The sequence below is a fragment of the Harpia harpyja genome, chromosome 13, assembly GCF_026419915.1.
Source record: "Harpia harpyja isolate bHarHar1 chromosome 13, bHarHar1 primary haplotype, whole genome shotgun sequence".
NCBI lineage: Eukaryota > Metazoa > Chordata > Aves > Accipitriformes > Accipitridae > Harpia > Harpia harpyja.
In genome coordinates this window covers 9,647,924-9,673,684 of record NC_068952.1, presented here as the reverse complement: position 1 = coordinate 9,673,684, position 25,761 = coordinate 9,647,924, and the positions used below count along the sequence as shown (strand labels likewise).

General features: G+C 35.9%; 1 protein-coding gene across 2 annotated transcripts in view; it reads right to left on the bottom strand.

Annotated features, from left to right (window-relative positions):
* Nucleotides 1–25,761, bottom strand: part of GPATCH2 (G-patch domain containing 2) — a 131,744-nt gene that overhangs the window by 7,953 nt on the left and 98,030 nt on the right. The window contains exon 9 of one of the 2 annotated variants that reach the window (XM_052805896.1): nt 8,934–9,016. In XM_052805896.1, coding sequence (XP_052661856.1) covers nt 8,934–9,016 — 83 coding nt within the window. Of the gene's footprint in view, nt 1–8,933; nt 9,017–21,151; nt 21,338–25,761 lie in introns of those variants that run through there. The other variant, XM_052805897.1, reaches the window with a different exon arrangement.

The following is a 25,761-nucleotide window of genomic DNA, read 5'->3' as shown; positions in this document are numbered from 1 at the left end:
TTAGCATTTATTATAGAATAATAAAGGAATGTGACTTCATAAACCACTATTGTGACAATATTTATTTGCATGGTCCTACTGCTGGACTAACATGAAGCATGTTTGGTTTATATTGGGGTGAATAAAATCAGAATACAGCTAGGTTCAATCTCTTAAATAACTCTTATTTAAGAAAATGTTTTGGTTTGGGTTTTTTTTCTCCCCCCCCCCCCCAGTTGTAAGAAACAAATGAAGGCATATTGAAGTAATTTCATCTCTGGCCACTGAACTATTTTTGATGTTAAGAAAACGGGGTTTTAAACAGTTCTGAGAAAATGACACTGTATATAAATATAGTCTTGGCCTTTCATCTTTCTTTTATATGATTAAGACTTGTGAGCAGAACAGCAATGCCTTTGCAGAGCATACCACAACTATTATTTCCTCTTCTATCGCTCCCAGCAGCCTTAAATCCTTTAAATCCTTTCCTAGAAGGATCTCTTTTTGCTTGGGTAATTTTTGCAATACATGGCCTGCTAACCCTTACCCCCTACCCTGGATCTCACTTATGTCTATCACAGCAGAGTCAGTCTTTCTACCTCAAATCTTCCAAGGAGCATTGTGGATGGTAATTCACTTGCGTAATTGGCTCAAGAGATGAAAATCTTGTATCTGCCTCTCTTAGCCACTAATCTATCCAGCTGACTGCAAGCCTAATTGGCAGCTTGTTTAGTAATTTGGCTCCTAAAGTGTTGTATTGATGTTGGATAAACAGCCAATGGAAGGAGAAACGATACATGCTGCTTCACTTTAAAAGCTAGTGCACTTTCCCCCTCATTTTCTGAAAGCATTTAATATTCCATCTATTTTTTTTCTTTTCTGACTCCTCGTGAGACAGATGAGCTCAGAACAGTAGGGACTGATACTGATACACAAGACAATTTTACAAGGAACGTAATCAGAATAACACATTGCTGTAGCGTATCTTTTTATGCCAGCTCTCTCTAACTAGCAAAATGGGAATCAGACTGCCTAGATGTTTATGTTCTTAAAACTGCTTTGGATAATTGTGCAGTCAGCATCATGAGCATAGCCAACAGCCATACTGTGATTTTTAAAATCAGTACCTGCAGTGGTTTTCAAAATTCAGTATACTATAGCTGCAAATCTAAAAAAACACCAAACAAAACCCCAAACCAGTTATGAAAATGCCATATTATTTAGCAAAATATTTGAGATTCCATTTTTATACCAGACTTTTATATATCCCTCACACTGAGTTATCTAAGACTGTGTCTAAAGAATAACCTTAGAATGATTATAGTTCAGGTGAGTTTGCTTGCATTGTATTTTATTCTAGCTAGCAGAGAGATAAAAATAGCAGAGAGGACAGAGCTGTAACTTGGGTAGGTGTCGGAAACCTCCCTATTTACCCAGCATTCACAGCAGAGTTTTGTTAATGTCTGTACTGCCATAGTTTCATTCCTACTGCCCCATTGAAAGGGGTATTAAAGGAATCATCGCATAATTGCAGCACGGGTAAATGCATTCTTTCTTGCAGCAGACACCCTAGATTTAAATCCATTTTCAACTCTCCTGAATATATAAACAGATATCCATACACTGATGAAAATGGATTTCTCCTTCCATGCTTTATTGGACTATACTGTGTGTAAAGTGTAACTTCATGCCCATTCAGTCTTTACTATTACTAAAATTGGTTGGAAAGAGTTGGAATTATTAGATTCCCATTTATCCCTCTGTAAAGGGGAATCTCTTGAATACTCAAGACTGTCTTTTCACTTGGGTCCAAAGGAGGTCAGTTTTACGCCTTGTCTACATTGACAGAAAGACTGTCACTGGATGGCATTTTGGAAGAAGCATTCTCCCTGGGGACCATTCCAGAGTTCTGCTCAAACCCCTTGAAACTCAGCAAAACTGCTCACTTCTGATAAGCATTCCCTGACTTTTACAAAAAGACTTGTAACCTTACACTGAAACCCACAGGGAAAAGATTTAAATCAAAGTAATATTCTCAAAATGGACAGTATGGTTATTGTAAATTTCAGCAGAAAGATTGAGGATTAAACAGATATTAGGACTATGCACATTAGGGTAGCTCTATGTGACCCTAACTCAAGTTGGGATGGATTGTCAGGATACTGGAGGTGAAGTTCCACTTCTGTTGCCTATTCTGTGCCTATGTGGTTGGAGTATTATCTTCGGTCAAATTATCTTAATTTAAAGTGTGAAGATTAATTTATTAAAACTAGACAAAATACATCTGCATTTTTTTACTATGGGCTAAATAACGATTTGCCTATTTATTTATGCAAACGATGCTCACTGCGATCCCTTTATCAGTAATGAAGGCATCCAAATGTAAATCTTAGTTATTACATTAGCATTGGCAGTGTCAATATATAGGCTGAATTGTAAACTTCTCTTACAATCAATAAATCAAAATTTCCTCTCATTGTCATGGAGATCAAAAGCGAAAATTTTCTTTATGAAATCCAGAGTATAACCGAAATCTATGACAGTTTTTATCAGAAACTTTTCCACCAATTGCAAAGCTTTTAGAGAAAGACAGAAAATGGAAGTCCAAACTGGCCTGCACTGGAAACCCAATCAATGAATTTTGTGTTCTCACATCATGAAAATATTTTCTCATATCTTAAACAGTTATTTTTATTCCTCTGAAGTGGCAAAAACCTTCTGCATAAAGCTATCAGGTTTATGCATAGGTCTCCCTCCTCATTCAAAAAGTAAATTATATGCTAAAAACCTTTAAGAAAAGTGATTTTTGCATAATCTATAGCAGGGCCTATTTGCAGCAGTGGTCCCTATTCCTCAGGAGAAATTAAAACTAGTCACCATCAAGTGAGAGGTTGTTGGGGAGAGCTGGGGTAAGAAGTTATATTGACTGGGGAAAAACTACACATATTTTCTCCTTGCACATTTTAACTCCCAAACCTTCTGTGGTTAACAAAAGTCCTTTGGTATTAACAACTTAAAGCAGATTGACAGAATACCAGGTACTGCTTTTATTGAGCGAGTTCTAGGTGATGGTGTTAAAAAACTGCATCTAAAATGGAGGCAGCTCCTCTCTGTGGGGAGTCACCTTATTATGGTACCTGGTAGAGAACGAGCAGAACTTGCAGAGCACGTAACTGGCCTCCCTACTGACACCTCTCAGTTTCATACAAAGCTATTCCTCAAGCGTACAACTGTCTAATGAGACATACCTTTGGAACTTGGAAAAATAAAAGCCTTTTTTGAGCAGAAATTTCTTATATATTAAGGATGCTCTCATTGCCGATATTCTCTGTTAAGCTGGTTTACGATTCTTGAAAGTGAAGTCCAAAAAACCACAGAATCATAGAATATCTCAATGTCCTGGTTTCGGCTGCGATAAAGTTGATTGTCTTCCTAGTAGCTGGTATAGTGCCGTGTTTTGGATTTAGTATGAGAAGGATGTTGATAACACTGATGTTTTCAGTTGTTGCTAAGCTGTGTTTAGACTAAGTCAAGGATTTTTCAGCTTCTCATGCCCAGCCAGCGAGAAAGCTGGAGGGGCACAAGAAGTTGGGAGGGAACACAGCCAGGGCAGCTGACCCAAACTGGCCAACAAGGTATTCCATACCATGTGACGTTATGCCCAGTATATAAACTGGGGGAGGGTGGGGGCGGGGGATAGCCGCTCGGGTATTAACTGGGCATCGATCGGTGGGTGGTGAGCAATTGCACTGCGCATCATTTGTACATTCCGATCCTTTCATTATTACTGCTGTCATTTTATTAGTGTTATCATTATCATTATTAGTTTCTTCTTTTCTGTTCTATTAAGGCGTTCTTATCTCAACCCACGAGTTTTAATTCTTTTCCTGATTTTCTCCCCCATCCCACTGGGTGGGGGGGAGCGAGTGAGCGGCTACGTGGTGCTTAGTTGCTGGCTGGGGTTAAACCACGACACTCAAGTTGGAAGGGATCCATAAGGATCATCAAGTCCAACTCCCAAGGGAGGCAATTTGAATGCTTTTGACAACGAGAAACAAATACCTTAAGGAAAGACTCCCAGAGTAATTTGGGGAATTATTTTTGAACCTTCCAGATTTCAGAAGACAACAGCATTTAGAAAAGACACGTACAGTCATCTTCTATCAACCTGAAGGTTTCTCCTTGACTTTAATTGGCTATGTGTACAGCCTGAAGAACATTGTCCTCTCTCTAGATCACAAGGAACCCATTAGCAAATTCTCAGTATAAGCTTGGTTCTTGCATTGAGGATGTTTTCTTCTGAAGTTTGTTACTGAACTCTCCTTGTTAACTCTGGTGTTTATCGTAAGGGGCCCCGCCTGAACCAATGACCTCAAGCTCAACATGAAAAGTCTTTTGCTCTGAAACGACAGCAGTTTCCAATACTGGATGGCACTCTGTGATCTTTTAATTTTTGAACTGATATAGTGAGACAATATGGTAGGAGAAAAAAAAGAAACAGAAAGTTGTCCCCAAAATTTAATCTGCTGCAGAAACCAACAAAACAAAAAAGAGTAACCATAGGCCGGACAATGAAGCAGATATGCTGTGTACGCCAGAAGAACTTTCGTAGACTAAGGATAAGAAATGGCGCAACGCAATAAGGGAAGTGTTCACAACACATGCCAATGTTGTATTGCCCTGTAGCAAGGGCTTTCTATCTATGGAGTTGTATGTTTACTAGACAGAAAAGCAGTGAATCAAGCTAAAAAGAAAGCAGGCATAATAGTTTGTCTAGAGTTTTGGAAATTTACTGCCAGTTCATCCAAGTACACAAAAGTCTACCCTTTCTCTGCAACTATCTCACTAAGTTGACCTTCACCACAAACTTAGCCTCAGCCACCTCTGTTATCACAGTGTAATCACAATCTTTTTCAAATCATCATTTTGGTACTGCAGATATTCAGGTCTGATTTTTAATCACTGACATATTAAGCATCAGCAAAATAGTTTGCTTAGCTGTTCCATTGGCAATTTTTAAAAAGGAATGAAAACATGTACCCTTTTGATTACCTTGTTAAAGTGAGTCATGATGGCATTATAGCAGTGCTCAGTATTTCTGCTGTAATTAAGAATCTGTCACATTTTTCATTAAAACACATTCTTTAAAATGAGACTTTTAACTTGGTCATTTCAATCAGTACCAGCCTGAAGTGTAGCATGCAACATGACAACTAGATAAAGAAAATGACATCTGAAATTTGCTTTTGCAAAATTTAAGTATTAAAGTGCCCATAACATGCACAATAATTTATATATTTTATATGCATATTCTATGTATTTTAAGTACAAAATAGCTTTCTCTTTTTAAAATTAGGTTTTGCAGGTTTTCAACACTGCTCCAAACTGTAAACCATGCTATGTAAAGACCAGAGCAAAAAGATTGTTTTCACGTAGAAATAAATGGCTATTTACAAGGCACACAAGTAAAACTTAACTTTTGTTCTGCATCAAACTTTCTACATTCTGTAAATTAACTTAACATGCTGCAGATGTGAAACAGAGTTTGATGATTTTTTCCCAACATTTAAGATTTAGAGGTTTCTTATTAAAAAAAAGAAAAAAGAAAAAAGAAAAAGAACCTAAAAAGTCTTAGGGATTTAACAGGAGCTGATTGAGAAATGTCTTGTACAGAAGATGACAGACAGTCAATAGGAAAGGAACTAGGGTAGATGCATATTCAGTGTATGAACATGGCATCTAAAATTCTGTAGCATCTACTGGTTTGATATGAGACTTAAACTAGGTAATCTAAGACTGAAATTACTGTAAACATTCCCAATTCATGTGTTTCAAGTAGTAACAATACTTTGCAGAGAATGTCCTTTCTCTTGCATACAAATTCTTTTGTTGTTGTTTTGTTATTATTTTCATTAATACTGGACCCAGTTTTGGTAGAGCTATTTCCATGATAATATATTAGTTTGTCTAAGAGGTTTTTATACAAACTTGAGGGCACTGTATTGCTGCAATGAAATATGTCAGGGTGTCATATGAGATAGCTCTACCACTCAGGTAGTCAGAGAGGGCATAAAGTCATTGAGAATGACCTGGTCCCAAATCTGACTAGAATCACTGAAATAATAGTGGTTTCATGGAAGAAGCTGTGCAAAAACCTAAGTATTTATAATGTACAACACCTAATTCTTAAACGAAATCACAGGAAGTAAACAATTTTTATTAGTATCTTTTTTTAGTTGATAAACTAATTAACTGTCCAGGTTCAGTAACACACAGATGGGGCTATATCAAGCATCCACAAACCAGAAAATTTATCTTAGTAAAAAAGGCAGAATAGGACACTCCTGTCTCAGTACTGTCAGCTCCTAACAATCCATATGTATATTATCTCCCATTTTCTTCACTGCTTTTCAACACAGCTTTTCTTCACCTTTACAAATGACATTTTTGAAACTATAAAACGCTCCATGCTGCTCAAACTTTCTTGCTTCAACAGTTTCTCATTGCTGTACAAGTAAATCTACATCCTTTGTTACTAATATACACAAACCTATTGGTATGTGACTTTGACTCCAGGCTGAGAACAGGCTATAAATTTAGAAATCAATATCTAACTCTATCAATATTCATTTTACTTTTTCAATACAAAATACAAAGGTGAAAGAGCAGTAAATAAGCCGGAGTACTGAAATAAATTGGGTGTTCTTGTCACAATTAATAAATGTTTAACCAATAACACTGCTTGCTACAGAAGTCTATGGCTTTGTAAGGTGTCTGAAAGTAGCAGGTGCTACCCTTGTGAGACTCAAAACCAGAGAACATGTTTCGGTACTTCATTGGGATCACCAGTCATTCTCTTCAGTACTACTGAACCTAAACATATAAATGGTCATTTTCAACACTGTGCATAGTGCTACAAGAATTAATTTACCAATGTAATTTATTCAAAAAATGCAGACAAGAATTTTGAAAATACTTTTTTCAATGGATTGGCTCATATTAGGTGAAACTTTGCTAATTTGCAGCATATATAGCTCAAGAAAACGTTTGCAGTTAATGACTCATTTACAGACAGCCTTTTAGGTTTCACTATGATGTTAAATATGGACAGTTATTAGCAGAATGCTTCTTTTCATTTCCAACTTTTGTTCATATGAATATACAAATTTGCCCTTTCTTTCTTTCAAGAAAAAAGTTTACAAATTATTCTACACAAAATCTAGTCCTTCTGTTCCTATATCTTAGCTAACTAAAACTACTGAAGGAAGAATAATCAAATAGCGATCTTTCATTTTAATCCACATTTCCAAATGTATTTCCATTCTAAAAGGAAACTCTTTCTTTCATAAAATGATATGAAATACTGACAAACAAACAAGGCCTGTGATGGATAAACAATTTATCTGTATGAAGGTTAGCCTTTGAGACAACTGTAATAATTTATAAAATGTTATACACTACCTACACATATGTACTCAAAGTTTACCAAACTTTCTATTTGCTTAAAAATTTGCAATGATTAAATGCAGAAAAAAACTTTTATACAACCACAGAAAAATTTCTCAGTCCTCCTGCCCAGAACAAAATTGAAAAGTTTACCTTGAAACACACATTAGTTAAATGGTATCTCATATGATACCTTTATCCACCATTATTCTCTGTCACTCTCCATGTAAAGGCAAATTTTGGGAGCAAAACAATCTCTAAAATTGTGAATATATAGATACGTAACATTGAATGACCACATAATATATTTGCCTTAGTATCAAAATATTGGCTTTGCAAAGTTAGTCAGAAGAGCCAGCTTGTAAAATAAAATACTGAACACGGAAAGCCAAAGGTAAAATGAGTAATAAAATTAATTTCATGCTACTTCATACCCTCTCAGTACAAAATGACATCGTCTAGTACTTGAAAGTTGTGAAGTGAAAATCACCTTGTAGAAATAATTATATTATTCTCTCTTCAGCCATTAAGTATTTTTCTTTCTCACTTCACATATGTTCAGAGTCTTCAAAGCTGACCCACACATTCTCTTTTTCCATACTGCTGCCACTAAGGTGCTTTTATAACATTTTTAATATTATTCTTGGTCTGTTTCTGCCACTGAGGTTTGAAACAAAGAAGTTTCAGGAGGGGGAATTCACTCGGAATACAAATATTAGGCTTCTCTAAAGACATCTATTTAGAATATATTTGAAGAACTGTATGTGTTGCATGTGTTGCTATAGTAATTGATATATGACTAGGACATGCAATCCAGATTTCCATATTAGCAATATATAAAAAGCCTCGGACAGGCACACACACACAATCTAATCCTTCCAGTACGCACATATATAATTAATACAACAAACTGATGAGAGTCCTATAAATCACTGCTAAGTATTGAAAAAGTCATTTCACAGCTGTGACATCAGCAAAATGCATCCAATGGTTGTGACCTCGCATCTGTAAAAATCTTTCAGAAATGTGCTTGCAAGTGCTTCTTATTTAATCTACAGCACTAATTTTAAAGCAGTGTTTCACAGCCTTATCTCCACATTTTCAATTGTTTGCCCAAGAATTCACATCCTACCTTTATTGTGCAGGGTATTTATAGTATTCATATGCATTCCTCACAGAAAAAAGATACCTCATGTCTTCTACCTTGTAACGCTTGAAGCATAAGCAGTAATCTTTACTGTCTATGATTCTCAGTATATGAAAAAAGATTTATTCTCTTTAAAGAAGTGCTGTGCTACAAAGGACTAGAAATTGGAAATGTCTGAGGGAGAATTAAGAGAGCCTATTTATTTCTTAATCTCTATTAATAAATAAGGATAGGACATATCTGAAGTTATATGGGAAGTCACTGAATTTATCAAGCACTTTCCCAGGTCACTGACCTACTGCTTTGTATTTAGAGATTTAACATCTTGTGTTTTGTGTTCTGTCCCAGGGAAATTGGTTACCTGTGGGTCCTGGCAGGGGAGCAGCTTTCCTTCTCCGTTTGATGTCTCCCATGCACAATGATCCTAAATGTACACTGGTTTGCCTGCAAGTAATTATAGGAGAAAACTATTAACAAAGGAGGAAAACCGCCACATAAGTACACAGCTTGTATAATCTGAACCTATATCAAAACATTCTCAACCAAGATGAAGCTGCACAGTGAAGCCACCAATCTTGTTTATATCGAAGCATAATTATGTTTGTTGACAAGCGCTCAGTATCTAAATGCAGCATCATAAATTGTTACTGGAATGAATAATATAAAGGGAATGCTTTTTAATTTTCAAAACTGGCAATCTTTCTAGCTCAACATAAAACAAAACCACTATTGCTCCTGACAGGAAAATAGCTAAGATTAATTATCTAAAGAGATCACAATAGTGTTGGTAGGTTATCAATTGGCTAGTAACGCCTGACTGTCAGGACAACATTTATTACATGAAAAGTATTATCAATTTTTTTAAGGTAAGATGAAGAATGAATGAGAAAACATGAAACAGTAAACTCCTCAAAGGTGCATGAAATAAACTTGTAGCACAGCAATTTGTCCTCTTCTAATTCAGCGGCAAGTTGTGAGAATGAGAACATGGAAGCATACTATCTGGTATACTCATTAAACAATTACAAGCTTACACTTGGAGACTGGAAAATTGGTGGAGTTGCAGAGGATGGCAAACAAACAAATCTTATTGCATTAAAGACAGCTATTAGAAATCAGGTACCACAGAAAAGGGTAAATTTGGAATTTCCAAATATTGAATTTTGGGATATAACCTTAAAGGACAATTATAGTTATTATTTTTCTTAAAGTAATGTACAGGGCCCGTAGAATGGAATATATGTAGCTGTCATTTTTTTTGGAAAGAACTAGAACAGAAGGGGGGAAAATGCAGTAATTTCTAAACTCCACAATTTTAATATGTCTCCATAAGTGTTACTGAGAACTGTGATTCTTACCACAGAAGTATAGTGCATTTTGATAAAATTACGAGCTGAAAATTGCGCCTGACAGTCTACTGTAGCATAGTAACACTCTGTCACTCACAGGATCTGGTTTCAGTGTGGATATATGACTTATCCTTTACTGCATTTATAAACTTTTTAAAGCTGTGCTGCTTCTAAATGAATAACAAATGGTCATATAATGTTGAGAGACCTCAGATCTGCTCAATAATGTAAAAGAGTGACAACAACAGCTTGATGAAAAAGATGACAATGTACAATCCTCTACATACTTCTTCTAAAGTTACAGTAAATTAACAAGTACCACAGTGCTTTTATTTAAATAGTAAAATATTCCAAGAAATTTAAGTTTCACACAGAAGTACACTCTAGCTTCACCTAGTGAACCTCTATTTCAACGCTTAATTCTCTTTGTTTTAAAACAGACTTTTTCCTTGCAATTCTTCTAAGTTGAAATTGTGTCCAGAAATGGAACACAGTTGAACTAGTATATTAACATTGAGATAAATTTCATTTTTAAATTTAGAAAGAAATCAAGAAGTGTAACCCTTTCATAATTGATTGTACAATAAAGAAAATTAATATTTAAATACAATATGGGGAAACAATTATTAGAAAAAAATAAGGGAAGTTTAATCATCAATACATCAATATTTAACATTGATATTAAACATGCAGAATAAGTTGTGTGGTAAATTATATGTTAAACAGTGTGCAACGCTCAGTTTTCTCTTCCGAATGAAAAAGGGAGAAAGTCTCCAGGAATACAAGTAGGATGAAAGATAAAAATTAATAAAGTCAGGCAATTGAACCTGAAGACCTGAGCCACAGCAGTAACAGCTAGCAGCGTTTGAGTTATTTTACCCAGAATTGATTATCTGTTACACTACATTGAGATATCTAGATTATTGATCTGTAAGATTATGGTACTGGGGTCTCCCCACTTTTCCTCCAGGCACACCGAATGGAGTTGCAACAAATAACACTAAGTAAGGACTACTTTGTTATTGTTGTCACCCTTCATGTAGAACATAGCAGTTACTTTTTAATTTAAAATCAATGAACGTCTGAAAGGCAGCCTTGTTCCTTCAGCATAAATGAATCATTCGCCTTTGCCGAGCACAACCACCCGATCGCCAGCCAAGGTGAGTGTGAGTATTTCTTTGTTGTCGTCGAAAATTCCATACACCACAAATAAATAACAATATGCTAGAGCACCAATTAAGCTTTGTCAAACCCAGTTTTATGGCCACTAACATCAAACATTAAGCTAACTCATGATTCTAAAGCATCATTTGCTTTCGCCAGGTCTTAACATTTGATATGCACTGTCAATGTAGATCACAGCAAAACAAAAAGCTTTTTTTTTTTTTTTTTTTTTTGTTAAGAGGAAGAGACAAGAACTATCACTGCCCTGGAACTGGCAGGTTAGACAAAATGAGGTAGTATTCTTGAAGCTGCACAGTACATTTTGAAATGCTTGTAATGGAGGTATTATAACATTATAAAGTAGGGAGAACTCTGACCCTCAATCAGGCTAAGTTCAGCATTATGTTTCTTAGCATTAAATCAGAAGAGCGTGGATTACAGAAAGGAAGAAAGCTATTTGCCTGACTTCTCTCTACTTACCCCTAGCTTGCTTCCAGCTATCATTTATAAATAGTGCTCTGGAGGGAAGCTAGGCATTTTATTAGGGAAAAAATAAAACTTGTTAAGACCACCTTGCCTGAAAACTTGGCTTTTGACGTGCTGGTGACAGGGACTGGAGCAAGCAGTGTCAAATGGAATAATTTTTAAGGAAAGACAACAAGAACTTGTCGCCTCATTGTATGCATTTACAAATAGAGGCTTTTCAGAGTATTAGGCCTAGTTAAAGCTGCCCTCTGGATAAAAAGTGTTCCCAAGCAGCCTCAGACAAGCTTGGGAGACAAACAGATGTGACTATGGTCCCTGGCGTTTGGCAAGAACACTCACTGTCAATAAGAAAAATATGAGCATGGACAGGGCATCAGCTGCACCGCGGCCGAGCAGGCCTGCAAGTGTCACAGCAGCGGCAAAGTTGTGGCAGAGGGAAGTAAGAGGGCTGCAAAAGCCAGGCTGGTGTGAACTTACACTAGCATGCCAAGAATTTTTTTGTTGTTGTTGTTGTGTCATGCCTTGATGTATTAAACAAAAACATTGGAAAAGCCACTGTCAATTTTTATTCATTTTTCATCTTGCGCACAGTGTTTAGATTCTCCTTTCTACGTGGTAAATAAGAGCCACAAAAATGAAGACAGACTGGGAAGGCAGTAACAACAAAAAAGCTACTGAAATAATAAATAATAAACACAATAAAAAATAGTTTTTATACAGCAAATACTTTTATAGAAGCAATGACATGTAAAGCAATTCACAAGCATCCATGCATTCTTGTGACAAACATTCACTCTGACAGAAATTTCGTTATCTCCTTCTTAAATAGTTGCAGTCTCCCTATCATTTCATTTTTCAAGGTAAATGCCCTTACTATGCTAGCACACCTAGAATTGTCTCTCTAAGCTCCCCAAACATTTCTATCCGTGCCTACACAACACAACTTCTTTTTCTGTAATTTTCATAGCTCAATAAGCAAATATTCTTGATGAGTGCCTTTTCTACAGTTACACATGTTCACCTCTCCAAGACATTTGTAATAGGCTATGTCAGATTTTTATCTACCCTGACCTTTGCAGCCAATGGACCATTTGGTTACGTTCCCCAAATAAACATTTTGTTCTACGGGGGAACCTACAGCTGTACTGCTTCAATTGCAATCCACCTTCTAAGCAACCAAGCACACAAAGCGGTTCTTAACTCACTAGTAGTTATCACCTTTGTCACTATCAGAGTTCTAGGTTCACCAGTCCAGTCACTGAGAAGGATAATACAATAAAATGGGTGTAGGACAACAGATACTCCTGAATGCGAGTTCTAGCTCTCTGGTTTATTAGATGATAGTGATTACAGAAACATCCCATGTGTAAACAAAACAAAACCAAACCCTAAAACCCCACCAAAATGCAAAAATCCCCTTTCCCCCCAAATTAAAAAACGCTATTCAAATTCAGTAATTATTCCACAGTCTCTTCAGAGAGATGCAATGAAGACAGTCTTATATAGCAGATAGCTTCATACGTGCTAGTACAATGGCCTAAACTAGCGAGGCCATCATCTCACTTGGGGGAACTCTGGGTACTAGCGTATTAAATACAAAATGTTTGTAGGTTTATTTTATATGTCTCATAGTAACAACATGTCTGTTCATCACTTTACTTTGTCCGTCTGCCGTTAGCTGCTGTCACTTTCCCTGCAAGCTGCAATGCTTTATTTGATATCAGTGCAGTTGCTTTTGTTGGTGCACTGTAATTGTGCCGACGGTTACAACATCATTGAAGGCAAACTTAATTTTGTCCCTTAGTATATTTAGTGTCAAACCACTTAGCAGATGACACTACGACATTGCTAAGATTGCTTGTAAGTAATGGAGGTGATGGTTTTATGTTCTGTTTGTGTCAAAAATGCATAAAAGTACTGATTACTAACAAGGGCAGATGTAGAAGAGTGTGTGTTTTTTGTTTAACACTATTAAATTTCTGTACTCTAACTTGGAAAATCCTATGCAGCATATTGTTGTGATGTAATAATGTTTTCAAGGACACTGATTTCTATTTTATAATTAGATGACTTGGTAATGATCAATACTTGCCTATCCATTATATTCCAATTAACACCTCTCTCACTTGAGGAACAAATCCACAGCAAATAGTGGCACACCATTCTGCCACAGTATCCATGCATTCCTGCAGATGGCTGTAGAACTCTTCAAGTTTATCACCACTGAATGTTTCAGCTAATGAAGAGGCTTGATAAAAGTTTGTAAGTGAACTCCTTTCACAAGAGATTACAATAAGGCAAGAGTTGACTGGTTTGCATTTTCGAAGGGACTTGAGAGATTATTTTGAAGGGGAAATGTAACTGAAACTGTCAGTTCTCAGTCTTAAAATATAGATATGAAATAGCTATGAATATGGATATGATTGAAGAGAGAATGCAGTGAGGACCATGACTCACTTTAAGCTTGAAATGACTGGACAATTTCTTATAAACGGAAACTGAGTAGGGAGTGCATGAAGCAATGTTCACAGCAGCAGTTAAAAATGAAAAAAACGTAACTCAGTTGCATAGCAGAGAAGCAAGCTAGTAAAATGATTAAAAAAACCAGAATGTGTGGAACAGCTCAACTTTATAAAATCAAAGAATAATCTGAGCAAACCTCCCGCTATTTAAGTACCTTTTACATAAAAATATCACAGAAATGGTTCTCATATCCTCACACAGAATGGACCTGTAGTACAGGTTATCTCATTTATTACATGGCTTAAAATGCAGACACTGCTGTATCTGGTGGCCAACGGAACTGCATCCATTAGCACTGCTTGAATAAGAGAGTCTGGATGAACTTTAACTCTTACTGTACCTTTCTAAAGCTATACAAGTGGCAGACAATGGCTTCAAGAGCATCCAAGTCCATGGAACAGTTTATGATCAGTTTAGAGGTAAACACCATTAAAAACCTGTTATATATGCATTTCTAAATGTCCCATCACCCTATCAGCTAATTAGGTAAGATGAACACAAAACTCTACACTTCCATTTCACTGAGTCTCCAGAAGCATGGACTTACTCAAAGGGTATCACATCAAATACAAGTACTAAGCAATTGGTGCTGTAAATTTGGGAAGACTATTCTGTATTATCTAGGTATAATGAATACTTCTAATCTTTGCCTCTAGCATGTATCTCAATATAACCACAGAAAAGATGCATGATGATTTGACAATATTACACTGAAAAATGCAAGGTATGTTTGTTTTTGAGGAAAAATATATGAAAAGCAATGGCTAAGGAATTCTATACGGAAAGATTTCCTCTTTCCCTCGTAGCACACAGCTTGGCCAAAACATGGACACAGCCTCTGGTCTCCATTTGAATACCCAGAGAAGAGTAACATATGTAGTAATGCATGTGCCCCATGGACAATTAGAGAGGGATGGCACCTTGTGCATTCTGAAAAAGGTACCCACATTCTTTCACTCTAAAATATGCATAGTGCATATGCAGTAGATGCACAGGACACCACTTTGAGGTCAACATTCCTGGGGAGTAGGTGAAGACAGATAACAGTGAACAAAACAGTTGCTTCAACAATGAAGATTTGGACTCCGCATCTTAGTATTATGGTATAGGGCAATCTTAACAAAACATTGCTGGATTGTTTTTTAAGAACATTTGAGATAAACCTCACTCAGTACAAATTTACCCAACTTTAGGTCAAATCAATGTCTGAAATCTATTTTGTTATTTGTTACAGAAACACATCACATGCACGTGTGCCTGCTGGCAACCTTGGCATTCAGTATATTAAATGCCAGAACACTCATGAGAGGCTATACCAAAGCTGCTGTGTCAGCTGCATTCTTGGTGAACATTTCCTTACCTGAGCCTTTTTTCCAGAAAAAAATATACTTTTGATAATGGGACACTGAGATCATATGCTCAGGCTGTACATAGGGTCTCCCTCTACTTCCATCAAACCCTCTCAGTGAATTAGAAGAATTTAATGGCTTTTATGGAACCTGTGAAAGCAGCATTGGCGATACACAGCATCAGAAGACAAGACTCCTGGAAATTAGAAACTTAAAAATCTCTTTCTCTAGTTTGCTTTTGTTGTTAATGTGTGAAATAATTCATAAATACTCCCTCATGCTAACTTTCTGCAGGCTGTGGAAAGAACCACCCTCATCCCATCCAGCACTGGAGTGTTGACAGTATTAAAAGGATTTCTCTCTTGGCTAGGAGTGGTAGACCAGTACTGCTGCAAATTAGTCTTGTCGACCAAAACACGTTAAAAGTCTTTACAGAAAATTTTCATTCAGCGCTAAAGAACTGGCAATATAATAATGAAATACAGTGCATATGCAGCATATGTATTAATTTTTAATGCTTATGAAGATGAATACACATTTCTTCTTGGTATCACTTTTCTCAGACAGCATTCAGGTGAAATCAGTTCCACACTTGATTCCTCCACATCCTTTACAAACAGTAAAGCTTTTCTTCAGACTTGTCTAAAGAATGACATCATCTATACAACAGATTGCTTCATCTGCCTCCACAACTGCAAAAACCATTACATTGACCAGAAGAGCTATGCACTTTATTTTCCTTTTATTAAATCTTAAACAGATGTGATAAAACCATGCAACTCTATCAAACTCCTTTCATACTATGCCAATCTGTTCACAACATAACTTTAAACATAAGGGTGACATACCTGTATTATTGAAAGTCCTAGTGCAACCCTATTTTGAGAAGAATACAATCTTCCCCTGGCCACATCAGATTACCTCATCATCTAATACTATATCCTAATAAGTTCCTTTCTGTTACCTTTTTCAGCACTTTCAAGTCTCATTCAGACACAGCAGTCGTCCAAAATTTACCTGAACTCTACAAATCTACAGATTCAACTCCACTCTGGCATAATTTGAGCAAACACAATGGAAAATAAAAACTTACATGACTACATATGTTTTGACACCCAATCTCAAGTCACTTATGTACTTTATTTGTGAACTGAGTCTCTAAAAAAAAAATTCTGCAGTAGAGGCCTACTGCCCTCAGAAAGGATAATGCATTGTTTTTTCTTGTTTCTAATTAGTAATTTAAGCATATGTTCAGCATTTAACTCTAAATGTTTGCCTTTTCCCTAAGCTCTAAGACAGCTGTCCAAGATGTGAATGCCAGAAAACATTTAAATATCAACATCTGTTGAATTATGTTAATTTAGTGTAATATAATTGGGCATGAGTTGGAATTGATCAAAAGTATATGAATTACACAAAGGCAAATCCAAACCAATATCTTGGTGTACAAACAAGTCACCAAGGAACACTGAGGGAAAAAAACCAAAAAATCCACTTCTGTTAAAAATTAAATAGCTAAAACTTAGTTTTCTTCAAGAAATGCCATGATTTCGCATTTTCAAGACAGGACATGAGTATTTATACTCATTCAGAATATAAATTTAATATTCATTGATAATATTTCTATATATTTTGACAGCAAGTTCCATTATTGTTTTGTGTCAAGCAACACCTGATAAAAACAATGCTCATATTCGTGTAATGGTGAAACATAGTTAGAAAATAGGCTGCAGTAATAGAATGCCATCCTGTTACAGGACAATATTGTTTCACAAATTCTAAAGCAAATATTCTTTGGTTTCTTCTTCATCTTGCAACAACATTTTTGGTATCCAAGAGATATGGGCCCTGATCCAGCTATGAAGTGATATGGAAAATATCATTGTGACTTGAGCAGTAACCATGGGCTTGAACAGATACTTCAACAGAAGGACTCGACAGCTTACTCAGCTACACTATTTCTTCCAGATATTTCTGGATACATATTTGTTTACTAAGCATGACAGTCACTAAATAAACTTAGTGCAGGACAAATGTATTTTGTTGAAAAGACTTTAAAAAACACATCTTAAAGTTCTGGATTACACTTATACAGAGTTTGGTTGAATTATTGCAAACATTAGCATCACATTCAAAATCCTTTGCTTTTAAAACAGGTATAGAAGAAGCAGCAACACTAAAAATCCAAATATCTAATACAGTAGCTCAAAAATGGAAAAAGGAAAATGTCTTATCAGGTTGGAAGCACTCAACACTCTGCCTGTATGCCAATTTCTTTCTTTACCTCTATGCTGGGAAGGCGAGCAAGCATGGCTAACTGGAATGAATTTAGTTCACTATGAGACCAATAATTCAATTAATGTAGGTAAACAGCCAGCACAATGTAACGATTTTTAACCAGTCATTCAGACCTAGGCCTGGACCAGTGATCCAGAAGGTTTTTGTCATATTACATCCATTGTGGTCAGTCCTTAACCTACTGTCTTCCAATCAGTTCCAAGAAAGTAAGTGCTCTGTAGCTGGACCCCAACATCATTCTCCTCCTTAGTCCCTTTCACTTCCCTATTTTTAATACTATGCTTGAGAAACAACTCTTCAAACAGTCTTATTGTCTGGCCAAGATAGTACAGTTATAATTCAGTCAATCAGATAAACAAAGATATAATTGTATGCAAGTTGGGATGAGGGGGGGGGAAAAGAAGTCATTAAAGCTGAGACTGAACATTAAGCAAATTATGCTTCCTAACACTCTGCACCTATTCCTCTCAGTAACTGTCATGCAACTCCATTGAGTACAAGGGGTCTGTGTGTGTAGGAGCAAATGCAAAATTTGACTTTCTAATAACAAAGGAGAGCAGGTAAGAGAAAGTTAAAGAAACATTGACTTTTTTTTTTTTGGTCCTTTTTAGTTTCAAAATTCTTTCATAGCAAAAACTTCACTTATGTCCTTCTGCTCTGTATTATTAACTAGAAATATCAAGACTTCTAAAAATATGTATATGAGGTAACAGAAGAATGGCAAAACTAATTGCAAAATCCAAAAATCAGCAGTCTGAACAGTGTCCTTTGCTTCCTTTTGGCTAGGACAGTTACTGAGTGTTAGTTTCCAGCTAGGCTGAAATTTAGTTACAATAAATGATCACAATTTAAAAATATCAACAAAGAAAATAAACATGAAAATTTTATGTAATTTGAAACAAACTACTGAAATTTTCTTTTAAACTCTTTTTCTCCTTACACAAAAACCACAGTCTGAATAGAAGTCAGTGTGTCTATGCCTCAGAATTTTAGTGAATGTGCACCACTGGATGCTGCTTTACGTATATGCGATTCAGGGATCCCTTCAAGATTAGTAGGAACTGGATGTAAAAATTGCACAAACAGTTTAATTTACAGTAAGAACAGAGACAGGCAAACCAACCCTTCCTTCATGCATGGCTATTCATCCTTATGTTTGTGGTATGCAGCTTTCATGTGCCTGTGTGGTGAACCAGATAGAGAAGATCCAAATTTCTCGTGGCAGGGGAGATGCTGGGACAATTGAGTGGTGGAAAAACAGACTGCAAAATAACCTCTTTTGATTGCAATGCTGCTTAACAATAAGTTAAACAGTTTGTGGAACTACAGTGCAAGCTACTGTGCATAGCTCCTGCTCAGACCTTAAACAGCAGGAAGGGTCTTCACACCTCTGAAGCCCAAATTAACTTTATCTTTATGCCATTAGCATTTTAACAGGTAAGATGAAACAAGCAAAGCTTGAGCTCTGGAGCACGAGCTCAAGCAGAAGAAGAGAGAGAGTGTCTAATGCAGTTGAGTGTGAGAAACAAGCATACCATGTGCTAAAATTCGGGTACTGGAAAGTGAGAAATTTGCTATCAATTAATTCAGGGGAAAATTCAATCCAGATGATACATCAGGAGGATCAGAAGTACATGATTTCTAGAGGCTGATTTTTTATTATAGATATTTTTTAAAGTCAGGCCTTACTGACTTCCTGTTAGTTAACATACTCATGTGTACCTGGAATTCAATTTTAAATGACAAATTTTCAGTATCATTTAGCAGCTTATTTCTAGTACAATATTATAAAGTAGATTAGATTTTATTGCAATAACAAAGAAATTTGTCTTGTGGTTTTGTACTTAATTAGTTTTGCATTAAAGAGGCAATGAAACTGCTCAGATCATACGGAATGATGTATTTTCAAAACAGAGCACTGTCTCTACAAAATTTCTGCTACTTCTGCAAATGTTCTCATTATGGAAGTTGAGTTAAAATATGATACTTTTAAGACACTTAGTGACTAATGTTCATTTAATCAATGGATACTTTAAATCTATCCATGAAGCAGTACTGAGGCTTCAAGATTTCCATAAAATTAAAGCATCACACACTGGCTACATTTTGAAATAACAATCAAACTCTTGTCACCTCGTCCCCCTCTCCCAAATAAAAATCTTTTGGGGACTTTAAAAATAAGGCCATAGTATAGAAACTCAATCAGGAATTGCTCTCTTCCATAATGGCACCATCTTTTATTCTTCCCGGAGAAGAAAAATACCAAACTGATGGAATAATGTTGTCCCTGAGGGTGCCAGCAAGGGAGGAAAGCAATGTGTCCTCAAACATTCACATAATTTAATCTGGAACTGCAAATATTATTAAGCACCAATCATAACAGTACAGTTACTGCTTCATGGCACTCCGAAGAGGAGATAAAACTGCTTAGTTGTTAATTTCTAATGATGTAAACACATTTGGATTTTAATATTATATCTGAATCTCCTGCATTATTAGCTCTGGGGTTACAAGATATTAACTTACTACCTTTAATAATTTTACACTTGAATTAAAAGGTGTGTTTAAATATTACTTTCTTTTAAAGTATTTTTGTTGAGAATATGTGTTCATGCAATCGCAGAAGTGAATCACGTAGTAAAATAGCTATGCATTCCTTAGCTTTACTGCAGTGTAAGTATGTGCATGTTTTCATGTATAATTTTCAAAAACTGGATGAATTTACCTCCTCTGGTATTGTAATTTCATTCCACAAAAGCCACATTAAACAATTACAGTTCTTGTAATTAACCAGTAGTCTAATGTACAGTTTTCTTATCCCAATCCATTAACAGCTGCTCAAAAAATGTAGTAATTAATGGTTTCATTTATTTTTGGCAAACCTGCAACTCAACAAATAGTTTTGTATCTGCTGCAAATTAGGACTCTTTCCCAAACAACAGATGACACGGTGGGAAAGAGGGAGCAGACAGAATCCTTGCACATCTTTGTCTCTTTAGAAGATCAAATAAAGAGCAGCTGTAATACTATTTGTCACATCTGTGTAAAAAAGTACCATGATCCATATCATCAGATGAAAATGAACAAATGCTGTACAAATGTACAAATAGGGGTTTCCCTTGTATTTCTAACCAAAGCAATAATACACTTTTGAAAAGCTCTCATCAGGTTTGGTGTCATTTTTCTCTTAGGAGCTTTCTTTAAATACTGATTCATAGAGAATACTGTTAGCTACAAAAAGTGAAAATACTTTAGAGTAATCCTCTTATACCGACACAAGGCACATATTTAAACTGGATTGAGAACAACTAGAGAAAGGAGGGAAAGATACAGTTGCAGAAAGCATGGGAAAGTTACGACTAATGTTCTGGGTTTTTATTGACACTTACCACCATTTGGTAGCATCTGACATACTTTACATAACTCTTCTCGTACTACTTCTAGAGTCTGCTTTCCTGAATGTCTCCTCCACATGTGCAAAGACCCATATTTCAATCTGTGCTGTTCACCACGGCAGAACAAGACTTCAAAGACTTCTTGCCAGCTCAAAATAGAGCAGCAACAGGTGATCATTGGATGACTGGCACACAGTCCTCCTGTCACGTTATAGTAATGGGTAAGTAGGTGGCTCCTGCTGATTTTTAAAGAAATATCAAGGTACTACCTTCACCTCAAGCTATGGTCTACTTTGCAGCCGCAAGAAGTGGCTAGTTAGTTGATACTAAGCTGCTGCTACATTGACTGTTAACACAGGATCCGTTAGCTAGTTGAATCCTAACTTGTCTCATTCTGCTCCACCATAAAATCACTTTTATGAGTACAACTTAGCCTTCTTTCAAGCCAGGACTGAACTGCATAAGAATTACAAATAGCTTTTTTTTTTTTCTTTTAAAGGTCTCTGGGGGAGCATTTGAGTGTGAAAAGCCAACAGAATTATCAAGATACGACCAAAACAAAATTGGTAAGCGGTGAAAATTTGGGCACTATTCTCTTTTCAGTTTCTCAATTCATGCATGTGTCATAAATTCTACTTATAGTACAGTAAGAAAAAATAAATATGTAGATAAAATAATTAATGATACCTAGTGGAAGGTATCCCTGCCCATGGCAGGGGGGTTAGAACTAGATGATCTTTAAGGTCCCTTCCAACCCAAACCATGCTATGATTCTATGATTAACAGGAACACACTGTAAAAGAAATATGACACAAGACCATTATATATAGTAAAGGAAATAATTACACAAGTTTAACTTATTCAGTAGTCTGCTGTTTTCCCAATCTGCAATTCTGTTGCTTCTAGATTACAGCACAAATTAACTAGTTATGGCATTGACTGTATGACCAAAGGCCAAATATTAAGTTGCTTAAGTATTCTGGTTATTTTTTCAAATGAGGATGAAAGTACTTCCTAATTTCATAAGGGTATTGTGAGGATAAATACATTAAATATTAAGAGACAGGCACACAGTTGTATGATGGAGGTCCCCCATATATTTAACAATATAATCACACATTCAAAATCATGTTATAGCAGCTCAGCAAAATACCGTTCAACACTGTCTCCATTGCTGACCAAATGAATCTCTTAGCCCTGGGGAATCATCTTTAGGTAGAACTTGTTTTTATAAAATTTTACAAAGGTGACTTAAGAAAATGTGTTTTACCTCATGACAGGAGCAGACAAACAATGAGCGCATGATCAGCTATGGCAGTTCAGCTGCCAAGCAGCAACTTGTTAACTCACCATAACTCAATCATGTTCAATTGTTTGCCCACAGCCTCGGGCTACGGACAGACATTTGGTCTGCTAACAACTGTGCCAGATGAAGACATTACTATCCCAAGCTATTTGTTATCACACATCTGCTGGAGATTATCATCTCCACAGCTCTGCCGGAGGAAGAAATCATGTGAGCACCTCCTAATATGGTTTGTACAAAACCAGCCAATTTAATTTAAATAGGTGAGTTGAGCTAACCAGGCAAGTTTTGTCCAAAGCATATTAAAAAATGCAGACAAAAAACCCCTTATTTACTGGTAAAAGAGTAGAGGATGAAAACAAGAAGCTGGAAGAATTAACACCTTTAAGCAGTGTAGCTGGATTGCGGAGGGGACTATTCCTGTCCTAATGCAGAGAGATAATGTAAACAGAGAACTTTTTCAAGGCTATACAGGAGAAACAAATGTAGCTTCTAAACCAGTATTATTTAGTACTGTTTATCTAATTTAAATAATTAATGGGAAAACTACATATTTGTAGATTAAAGCTTATCTGTAAAGGTAGCATAAATAGATATATTTATATACATATTTAAATGTGTCAAATACAGAAGGTCACGTGTTGAACTGTATCAGCATAATATAATCTATCCAGGTTCTAAGTTTTGTGGTGCAGGACTGTCCCCCCTCCTTAACATTTGGTTCTTCAATAGCCATATCAACAGCTCTCAACAAACTAATTATCTTGCCACTAGTAAAAGTTCGTGTCAGTTTATATAGGATTGGCTCATTATTATTAATTTTGACAAAACAAACCTAATACAAGCAACCCAGTACAGTAAAACCCACCCAGAAAGTATCAGTATTATTCCACCACGAAAAGACAGCTGCAGACCAGTGCCGTGCTTAGAGCTCCACACCTTTCTGGTGTATTTACAGAGTAAATTATTCCACAAGTGACTGATCTAATATAATACGGGTATTTACATATTGTCTACATGCTGAGACAAGAACTGTGTTCAGTCATCCAAAAGGGGTAAGGAAAGTCGAGGCAAGCATAGAAAAATGTGTGTGTATATACATATCTCACATACATACGAAAAACAGAAGAAAGGTCTTCCAAAACAGCAAACAAAGATAGTCCCACAACAAGAAACACAGTTGTGTGAAAACTATACAAAGAAAGACCCAGAGAAATTCTGTCCTGCAATAAAAGCAGATTAAACTGTATTCTGGATAAGTACGATATTTTCATAGAATGTCCAATACTTACCCACTGCTGCTGTTCTATCACCACATACAGCAACAAACATTAAGACAATACAAGGTCACAGCCATTACTTTTTGTATGCCTCTTTTTAAAGGGGTTACTCATCTGAATTACCTTGATGTGTCAACTGCAATAGTTTAACACATGCAAGAACTAATTTAGAGTCAATTTGAGAAAGCTGCAGACTTTCAGGTGTGAGTAAACACTTGCATTCAACAGAAGATTTAACTGCATATGCACTTAGTGCACTGAAATAATGAAAGATTTAACTTAACCTTGTGACATTTGATTGGTATCACTGTAGTTTAGTGGTTTTTAAAGTATTTGGGCACATGCAAAAATCTAAATGACAGATTTCCATTTTAAGATTTCATACACAGTAATGAAGATGCACATTTGCAAGTAAGGTGATGTTCACCATTTTACTAACTGTGAACAATATTTGCTACTAAAACTGTAATTTCTGTAGGCACCTTGTTAAGCAGAAACATTCTCCTTCTCTGTATTGTCTGGTGAAACTAAGATTAACCCTTTTGGTAGAATTGATAATTTAAAATTAAGTCATAACAAAATCAGCCTTCAGTATTAACCACAGATAAATCTGACATGTCACTATGCACCATGAATTTAATTTGTAAGGAACAGAATACCAGAGAATTGTCTTGAATCAAATGAGGATAGGTACTATGAACATATGAGGAAATGAACTATGTATTTGTCATGTATTGTTCCTATATATCTGAATTTCAATCTCTATTTTGGTTGTTACAGCTTTCGATAAAAAGCAAAATTTTAGGTTATAGAACACTTAAACTATAGGAAGAAAGTAGTCACCAGACATGCTATGGGCCTGAGAGAAAAAACGTTTGCACATTGTGCAAATTAAATTCTTATTTTCAGCAGGTGAACTGTAGCAAGAATGTTAAAATTTGTTCAATATGCGTCTTGTAAATAAGATGTATATGACTTGACATTCTAGGACAGCAGATGGCCTGTTAAAACTATCATTTTCATAGAAGTTTGAGAATTTCTCTTCAAGTCACTTTAAGGAACTAACAGTAAAGTTTCTGTGGTAGGCAGAGAAAACAGTGGTTTTCTGAAAAAGCACAGATAACTATTTTGAAATAACCTGACTCCATCTGGAGGAAAAAGCCTCTGAAAACAGAGATGATGGTACCAGGAGACATTAGCAGGTGCCCTTGCTGTTTTTAAGAGTATTACAGTATGATAATGTACTGTGGATTTATGTATGTCATAATAATGGTTTATGTTAAGTTTTACTTTAATTTTACCGATATTTTACAGAACATGTCAGTCTTCAGGCTTGGATTTGCCACCTATTGCTTCTATGCAACCCTGCCAGATGTTTATTGGGATAACAGTCTACTAATGTACTGCTGACCAGACATGAAGAGAGGTTGAAGATCACTTCAGGTGTTGAATGTCATTTTAAAAATCTCTATGCTAACCACTTCTGTAGGTAGCAATCACTTCACAAGAGTTTCACTGGTCAGAATAACAAACACATAAATTATGATTCTGAACTCCTCAGACACCATTTTACATTGCTACAGCATAAAAAAGATCCTAAAATGACTTGAAACATAATCTGTTTCTTACTGCTCACTTTATATCCACTTTATACTCCCAATTTCATGTAAGCAGCCTGATAGCAAGAGTGCATTTATGGTGATAATTCATATCTAAAGTGAACTAATTCTAAAATTCTGAGCAAAAAAAAAGATTTAACAAGTGCGCTTCCCAGAAAATGTATGCAGAAGTTTTCAAAATTTTTTTTGCTTAACATAAAAGGTTTAATAGACAAAGATAACCACAATTTCTGAAGATGAATGACCAACACTTGCATAACAAATGTTTTAGAGCATGTAACGACAACTTGTATACAGTGAAATAGATTCATATTTAATTTGCGTATTTTTGAAAGAAATATTGGTGTCCCCTTCCAGGTATTCATCAAAGCAAGTATTTAACAATATTAAAAACTTATTTCAGAATGACCACCTATATGC